This window comes from Camelus ferus, chromosome 3 (assembly GCF_009834535.1).
Source record: "Camelus ferus isolate YT-003-E chromosome 3, BCGSAC_Cfer_1.0, whole genome shotgun sequence".
In the NCBI taxonomy this organism is placed as follows: Eukaryota; Metazoa; Chordata; class Mammalia; order Artiodactyla; family Camelidae; genus Camelus; species Camelus ferus.
Window position 1 is genome coordinate 73,346,390 of NC_045698.1, and position 9,429 is coordinate 73,355,818.

Below are 9,429 nucleotides of genomic sequence, written 5' to 3' on the forward strand. Positions count from 1 at the left end.
AATGCCCAGTGATTCTCCTTGCTCTGGTGTCCATAGTTTTCCATTACAGCTGGGCTCTGGGAAATGACCTACACCACGGGCAGATCTGTGAATACCACAGGGCCTGGCTGGCCATCCACTAGCAGGATTTCTTTTAACCACTACATTTTTGCCCTCTGGCTTTCAATGTTATCACACCGATGTTTCATTGTATCTCAGGTGACCCTCTGTGTCCTTACACTGCTTAGCATAGATGATGTTGAGGAAAAAAAGTGCTGTGAATACATAAAATTAGAAAAAATGTCTAAGTGTGAATGTGTGTATATGGGGCAGAGGAAAAGGAAGAAGAAACAGGGCAAATTCTTCTCTTCTGAAATTCTTCCTCATTTTTAGTTGGAATATGTACCAAAACAGGGGGAATTTTGAGAAATTAGAGAATTAAAGTTATATTTGAGAAGTCCACTTTTATAATAAAAACACTGACTGACAGACAAGAGAATCTGGGGACGTTGCCTCATGCCCCTCAGCCAACTGCACTGTATTTGAAGCTTCTTAAAGAAGCAATAAACATGTCCATTGTTTTCCTTCAGCCAAAGCTCTTAATCAGGTTCTTAGGAAGAGTCACAGACTGGGGGCCTCTCCAGATTTTGGCTCAACTTGCCTCTGGTTCTTTCCTGGGCTACCTGACTTAGGCTGCTTTCTTCTCGTGTCTCCAGGGAAGAATGATGATAGTCCTCCTTTCCATTTAATTCTTCCCAAGCTTGTTGGAAAGAGCCATTAGTTGATATTTTATTCTTTATGCCCGTAAGATGTTGGGATGAAATCCTCTCAATAAACCACAGAGCCTATTTCTATTGTAAGTACCTGCATCTTCCAGGAGAAGGAACACGCTGGCTCCTGCAGGAGAAATAAATGGACTTGGCTTTCTGGCTGGCACACTGTCTCTTGGAAAGAATAAAAAAAGACACAGATCTTCCTGTTCTGTCTACTGCAGAAAATGTGTCTAGATCAAGTAACGCAGAGCATATGTTTCTGAGGAGTTAGGTGTTCCGAACTCTGTGCTACATAAATCAGTTTTTGTTGCTGTTTTCTGGTCCAACAGTACAGACTCTGAACACCAAAAGGAGAAGATACTCAGGTGTTGATAAAATGCATTTTCATAGATGTGTTTGGGAAAAAACATGTTCATTCTCTTACTTTAATGTCTTGTCTTGTGGCTGTGATGGAAGGAAAATGACTGTGGTGACCTATGATGTATGCAGTTGGAGGGAGCACCTGGCACTGGTGAACAAAACAGCATGCAAAAATATTTTGTTCTTTTTCCCCATTGTAATCTCTTTCAGAGATTTTTTTTGGTCCCTCTTTGTGTTCTTGTCAAGATCGACAAGCATCCATGTGTTACCAAGTGACATGAAGTTCTTGCTTGAATAATCATGACGAAAATCCAGGATATTTCAAAGCATGTTATTGACTCAGAGAGCCACCCACTAGATTGAATTCTTCTGAATTAACTCTGACTGACAGCCTCAGGGAGGTAGTGCTCTTACCCCAGATTGTAAGGCCTTCCTTCCCATGTCTGTGCTGTGGGTCTGATGCTGGTGTCCTCCTCCCTGGGTGTGAGGACATTGCTCGTGTTACTAAAAAGGTTTCTTTTATTCATATTCCAGAATCCCCCACGTTTAGGAATTAAACTGAGTCAAAAAGCAGACAGCAAGGAGGGGAACTGAAAGTACTTTTTATTTGACCTTCCTTCTGGATGGACCCTAACTATGCCATTGCTGGGAGTAAGATGGCAGAACTCGGGGGTGATTTTTAATGAAAATGAAATGAAATTATGTTTTACTCTCAGTACATATCGAGGTTCTTGGGAGAGAGTGTGACGATCTCTGATGGGAATTGTCAGAAGCGCCATTACGTTGGGATACGCTGTACGCAGGGCCTTTAGTTCCCTTTCTTCTGCTACTCCAGACATCATACATAGGAAGGGCTTAGGAGCTGCCTTCTGTTTGGAAAGGGGAAGGGACGGCGAGAACTTGCCTGGAAGCAGCATTTTTACAGCAAGCTTACTAATTTTTACTTAGATGCTATTTTTTAAGTGGTTTGACTAAATCACCCCTCCCCGAAGCAAATGAACGTTTGGAGATGCCCTTGACCAATTCCTTGGGCAATGCAGTTTCTTGCCTTTTTTTTTTTTAATCTTGTACATTCATTTATCATCCGTATAAAAAAAGAACACACAGTTATTACAAATTTACTACTAACAGGGTCCTTCAGCAGTTACAACTCCATTTTAAAAATGGGCACACATATGTATTTAACCACTGAACGACTTGACTAATATAGCGGAATGTATCAAACTAAAAACTGACAGAGACTATTGGCCTGATTAGTTATTTATAATCACTTTCAGAAGCACTTGTTTTCTGGAGAGACTGTGCAAAACTCGTCATGCTTTTCACAGCGTTTTTGCCAGTGGTTTCCTGAAGTATGCTTGCATTATCAGCAGAACATGAAACTAAGCTTTGCAAACAACCTCTGAGAAACTATTGCAAACAGTTCCTAAGAAACTGTGAGAATGGTCAATGAGCAATTCATCAGAAGTATCTTGAGCTTCCTTTATGGCACCTAAGTTATATGCACTCCTATAAAAAGAGGTAAAAGATTCTAATCATCGTCACTGGATAAGAGATTCAAGTACATATGTGTTTTACTCATCAGTTTCTCCTTTGATTCTTTCTAACACAGTAGGTTATTCGCTCATTCCAAGTACTTTGCTACCAAAGTGTGGATCTTGCAACACTGCACAGGACATCTCTGGTCCTGCCTGCTTTCCTGTTACATGTGCAGCACTGTCTGTCGGGCACTGGCCTCTTAATCAGGAACTCACAGACACTTTCAAGTGATCTTGGTCCCCACTTTCGAATGTTCTGCTCTTTATCCCCTTAGTCTGAAAAAATGTAGGGTTCATCTTGGCTGAGGTACTGGGCGTCTCAAGTCAGTGTAGGTACAGTATCAGCTTCAGGAACAGGTGCAGGGTTATTCTTTTGAGCAGAATCTGAAATTGTCATCTTTTCATCAGTTGCCCTACTTTCTTAGGGTACTAGGGTGATTTTTCTGGACCTATCCCTTCATAATTTGCTTCAGTGATACTCAGGTGTCGTCGTGGATTTTCTCATTTCCAGAGTCACCTTTGTAGGTACTATGAAAATTTACTCCATGTACTTCACTGTTCTTTTAAGTTCCACAATGGTTTTTAATTCACTAAGTTTTCCTATTTTTCTATTTTCTATTTCTTATAAAGAAGCTCTTAACTCCATTTTGACTTTATGTAAAAATGACTTCCTTTAACTCTAAGCTTCCTAATCTTAAAATTCCAATCTTTTTTTCCACTCACTTTGTTTTTTAAAAATAGCTCTTTCCCTTCTCATTTAAACAAAATATAAATGCTTGAATTTTATATTGTCTTCATAAATTCATTACTACGGTAGGCTTACACACATTGTCTGCCTTATGTCATAAACTTTACAAGTAGCGGCTGTAAACATTAACTTTATTCTGCACAGCACTAAGCACAATGTCATGATCAGTTAAATGCTTTTGATGATGATGGTGATGATGATAATGACCACATAATGCTGTTCTGGTTTGAAAATATCACATAGGTAGTCCAGTACATGTTTTTTTTTTTTTTCTTTAATGAGTTGTTCCTCCTTCTATAAAGCTGTCATTCTTCATTAGCAAAAAAGGTTACCGTAAGTTATAATTAGTGTTTAGTGCCCCGTCAAATAATTAAGTATAATAAAAAGCTTTCAATGAGTTTAATGTTAACATGGTATAATTAAAGCCAAGTCTTGAAATGCATTAGGTGTCTATTATGTTAGACATTTGATGCTTTTTCCCTCTACAGATGAAATTCTCAAATTGTGCTTATAGCAATGTCATCATCAAAGACACTCACTCACAGCACTCAGATGCAGAGTGGGCTTTACAGAGCCCAGCAAGGGCACCATTTAAAAAATCTAGCAAGTCACTTACACAACTCAGTTATTTACTGATAAGGAAACTGAGTCCCAAAGATATTGTGTGACTTGCTCAAGGTCACAGAGTAGGAAGTTAATTTTTCCTTGATACTGAGAATTGCGGTTTGGGGTGGTACTGAGATGATTATTATTATTTCTGTCATTATTTTGGAATTGTAAGATGTTTTCTGTAAAATGATTATTTCTGTCTTTTTCTTGATGGGGTGAAAAAAGTAGGTGCGGAGTGAGAGAACATGATTTGTATTTAGCATTTGTATTTAACACTCGCTTTAGGATGCAGGGCTTGCCATAGCGCCTGTCTGAAGGCTCAGATACTGAGACAAGGCTGAAATGTCACCATTTTCTCAGCAGAATAACTGGAATGTGCCTAGATACTTGGCCATTTTGAACCCTGCATTCTTTGACCTTCTCAGGCCTTCTCTTGTGCATGTCGTATTATCTTTTCTGTCCACAAAGATTTTGAAAAAAAAAAAAAAATCAGAGGACAAGTAGCCCCTGAAATAAAGGCGTCATTCAAGGAACAAAGAAGTAGAAGGAGGGCTCCAATTAAAATGATGAAAATCTTTAATTTTTATTTAGGTATACTTGTACGGACACGTGTATATACAAATACAGAACGTATGAGTTAGTGTGTGGTTGGTTTTTTTGTTTTTGTTTTGTTTGTTTACATTTTCTTTTATGTTTATATAATGTCAGCATTTCAAAACAGCACTCGATGAGTAAGTGCAAAGGGACTGCAAAGCGGGCAGTACAAGCACAGGACCACACGGAGCTGGACTTCACACCCAGACGCACACACAATGAGTGGCTTCAATGGGGTGTCAGGAGTAAGCATGGAAAGCGGATTTTGACTCATGGGTAACCTCCAACATGCCAGCATCTATTAAACTGTACAGACAATGGGAGCAAGCCCATTGTAGGGAGATTTGTCTCACACCCGAGCAGCTCTGGGGCAAATGCATGGGAAAAACTCAGTGATGCCAAACCAGAGACAGACCTGCCCTTTCACGGTTCTGACTGCAAATGAAACGTGGGAGGAAGGCAAGAGACCAAAAAATAACAATAATACACATAAGAAGTAAGGGGAGGAGGTGTAGACAAATGGGGGTGTCATGGAGGTGGCTTCCAAAAGGAAAATCAGTGATCACAGCTCTGAGAGCAGTGAATGGAGGGAAGGAGGTTAAACTGTTAAACTGGTTTTGTTTGTTTTTTTGTTTTCAGGAAACTAAAAAAAAAAAATGGTTGCTGCCGTCGCTAAGGCACCAGAGGAAAACAAAGTCCCTGAAAGGCCACAGGTACTATGTGACACTTCTTGCACAACGACACAGAGGGAAAGAACCCCCACTTAACCTTCCAGACCTCACGGTTTGCAGCCTTTCCCATGCACGTGATACTGGCAAGGGTCTTCCTGGGAAAGAATGAAAGTCTATGAAGACCACCACAAACAGAAAACCAAAGTACAGAACCGTTACTAAAGTCCCTAAACCTTTCCAAACCAACATGCTAGGGGCGGGGAAAAAACACCACAGGGCTCCAACATCAGACCTTGATAACATTGAGGACGAAATATTGATTAAAAAGTCATGTTGTTCCAGGTCCCAAGATGGAGTCTTTAGATTAGGAGGGCGATGACCACACGTGAGTCCTGTATGGAGCAGTGTCTCAGCCATTTGTGACTCTTCTTAGCCACATCTACATTGGGTGTTTCAAAGCCTCAGTGGGTGTTTTGTATCCTGAAAGACTATTGTTCTCACTTACAAAAGACATAAGAATCAAATTAATACTTTATTATCAAACACTATATACAACAGAGGTTGCTAATAATACAGAATTTAAAGAACGCAGTTTGTTTTTTTTTTAAACGTTTTACTTTTCTTTCCTCTGCCACCCAAGAAAGTACAGTACAAAACAATAGTCTAAACTAACACGAACTGTTACCTGGTCTATTAAAGGATACACGGTATCCACTAAACAGACAGATCCTTATTTCCCTGCTTCATGTTGCAAAGCCCTTGGCAACCAGGGGCAAAGGTCGCTGGGGTTTGACTGACTGGGGCTGAGAGGCGGCAAAGGCTGCCCTTCAGACTTTTGAAGTGTTTTTGAAATTAAAAGCTGCTATAAAGTTGCATCGACATCCTCCTAAGCCCCCGGAGGGTTGTAACACCATCACAAAAGGCCACCAGCACTTCTTGGACAAGATGAAAACTGTCTGATACCAGTCATCTTCTTAAACTCCGTGGCAAGCATTACCTACAATGACGTCACTTCTAAGTAAAGAAGCACACTGTCTACTGGTGTGGGTAGTCTTGCTTTTTTTTTTTTTTTTACACTTAATTTGTCGTGGCACAACGGTGAAGTAAAGGGGTCTAATTTCACTGTGAAAAATGAAAGACGATGGCAGAGAGGGCCATGAGTATTTTATCAATTGTTAGAGACAAATGCTAGAAAACCACAGAAGTCACCATTTCTAAAATGAAATTAGCACTGCTAATGTAGTTATGACTAACTGGAATCATTACAGGATCATTTGATTTCTTTGTGGTTATAGAACATGCAGGATTATTTTGGTTCTGACTAGTGATCCACTTTAGAAGGTATCTTCCCTCCCCGCCCCAACCCAGATCCCACTGGACCAACGAGCCTGTAACTATTAATAAAAAGTATTACTGAGAGTACTGAGTATATAACTAGTTAATGCAGAAAAGAATCCAATGTTGTGAACTTTTGTTTCAGTGAAATGGTGGCTGCCTTCTGTGATAAGACTCGGCCACTCGAGAGCAGTTCTGATGTCCGGGGGACCAGGGCCGATGGTATCTGCGAGGCTGGCAACCCTGCTCACGCGGTTCCAAGTGCGAACAGACCCAGCGTTAACATCCACTCCAGGCGGATCAGGTAAGCCCAGATTACATTTCGACATGTGTACAACTCTCCAGGGTGCAGTGCCTTTACAGCTGCCTTTCATTCACGTATTTCTCTAATTCAGAACTACTCACAATTCTTAGCAAATTCCCATTCATTAAGTCAATCCATAACATGACCCTTTTTTTTTTAAACATGTACATTTAAAAAAAAAATATATGAAAACACCCTTATTGTGCTGGAATGCTTCCAGTTTTTCACATCTTATATGATCGTTGCATTTATTGTTTTGTTTTGAAAGGCATGGTTTCTGTTGTTGTGTCCTGCAAGAGCCAAAACAGGCTTGACTCTTCTCCCACCGGTCTAACACTCCTCCCTGTCTAGGCTTTGGAGTTCACAGTTCGTGACAGCCTCATCAGTAGAAACCCCAAGGCCTGCATTTCCTGGTGACTGTGGCCGCGCTCAGGTTCCTTAAACAGGGTCACCCTGCCTTGAGCCGCCTCTTGCCCCGCCCCCACAATGAAACAAGAGAGCCCCCATATTTCTAAATGTATCAAGGGATACCACTTTTTCTCACAAGTTTAAATAGGACAAGCATATATACTCACTCTCAGCATAAAGTATATCTAAATAATGTATTTTCTATTCTAGTGGATTTTTAAAAAAATATTTTGTTAAAGTCTTTGGGACTCCATCTTGTTTATCTCCCACAGATAAACACGTTCCCCCTAAACTTTAGGCTGTGTCAGAAAGGGAAAGAATATAAAAGCAACTCTTGAATTTTTTCATTCCAAGCTTTGGAATTTTTATTCCAAATTTCCCTTTAGCCCTCCCCAGTAGTGCTGACTGACTGTCCTGGGGACAGGGGTTGGTGTCCGAGCCCCCATAGTCGTGGAGTGTGGAGCAAAATGTGGGTACTAGGGTGGGAGTCGGGGAAAGGCCACAGCACACTGGCGCTCCAGCAAAGCCAAATGACATCTCCTCTGGCCACTGACATCCTTTCCTTGGTCCATACTGTCCCCCAGAGGAGTATCCAAAGCTATTCCGTGTACACTCATCAACCCTGGCTTCTCAGCCTCGGGGAAGGTCACTTTATTCATAAAAATGCCTCTTTCAGTTAAAAAAAAAAAAAAGAAGTTGTAGCACCATGGTGATCTGTATTCAAAGGGAAAAAAAATCTGGTGTGCACTGACCAGTCACCAAAAAAAATTAGAGGCACTCACACATACCCCCACCACACCTAGTTTCCTGTTTTCACAACTTGCTCTGTGCTAGCATTCTGGCACCCGACCCGCTTCCTAGAAAAAAAAGGCTTCTTTTTACGGAGCACAAGTTTTGCTGTCAAGAATGCTTTAAGACAGTCATCTTTTTAAAAAGAAAAAGAAAAAGAAAAAAAAAAACCCAGTGTCTCAACCTTTTAGAAGCCTGTTCATTTATACACTCCTAGAGGATATGGTGTAATAGTATATCTAGTCTCAATACCGCCCCTCTGGACTTGACATGGTGACAGGATGCCCTGCAAGGTCGTCATCCAGTCCTGAAGGAGAAGGCGTAAGTACTGTGTGGGAGAGGAAAACCCTCCTGGGTCTCGCCATCACTGGCTGCGTCTGCCACTATCCTTCCTCGTCCGTGTACCGCGGACGCTGCGCTAGCAGAGGTGAGCTCTTGGAGGAGAATGCACAGGAGCTGACGACCACTGGTGTCACTACGACAATTTGGCATTTTCATCTGGAGTCCATTTAATTTGGAAGAGGTGAGAGAGGGCAAGGGCGGGGGTGGGGTGACTGGGGTGAGGGAGGCAGCGACTACTTTAGCTCTCCCTGGCCCCAAGTTGTTGCTCAGAATTCAGGCTGCAAGAAACAAAACAAAAATCTGACATCTGCCAAAAAACCGATAATAAGTCCCTTCTTAGGATAAGCAGTTAGGTGGATCTCTGGTGTTCCAAGACCCTGATGTTTTCTGTGACAGGTGACGGGAGGAGACTGTGCTATAATGTCAGAAGCATCGCCAGGAGGAACAGTAGGATTGCCAAAAGGCGGCTGGATATCCTTGGTGTCTGGGCCGCGTTCTCGCCGCGGGATGGCTCGGCTGACTCATGTACGGTGTCATCTGTTCAAATAGAAAGCACACATTCCAATGAGATTTCACATCCTTAATAACTCTCTTGCAGCAGCCTGCTGTTAACAGACCTCGCCACCCTCTGCAAAGTAGGGTAATGAACCTTGTGCCACCATTGACTTTGATGTCTGCATAATCACTCATTATTTACAGCAAACAAAGGAGAGGCAGGGAAAATTGGACTTGCTCAGCAATATTCATACTTTCCTTAAAAACTGAGGTGAAAAATGTTTTCACACTGTAACCTTTGGCACGTGAGCTACTTTGACTGCTAGCAGTCAAACACACCATGCACAAACTTGAGATGTGAATGTGCCTTTTAAACCCCATGTGTCACGGAGAAGCAAGTAACACGTTAGGGGGTGGCAAGACGCAGTTAATGTTGGTATATTAGTGGTTAACCAGAATGGGCTGCCCATTTTCCTCTTGTTTA

The 9,429-nt window shown here is 41.6% G+C and overlaps 1 protein-coding gene across 5 annotated transcripts in view; it reads right to left on the reverse strand.

Annotated features, from left to right (window-relative positions):
• Nucleotides 1-4,565: 4,565 nt before the first annotated feature.
• Nucleotides 4,566-9,429, reverse strand: part of EFNA5 (ephrin A5) — a 368,306-nt gene continuing 363,442 nt past the window's right edge. For all 5 annotated transcript variants that reach the window (XM_032476463.1, XM_032476462.1, XM_032476464.1 and 2 more), the window contains one exon: nt 4,566-8,987. In XM_032476463.1, the coding sequence (XP_032332354.1) occupies nt 8,866-8,987 (122 nt within the window). In that variant the 3' untranslated portion in view covers nt 4,566-8,865. The remainder of the gene's footprint in view (nt 8,988-9,429) is intronic.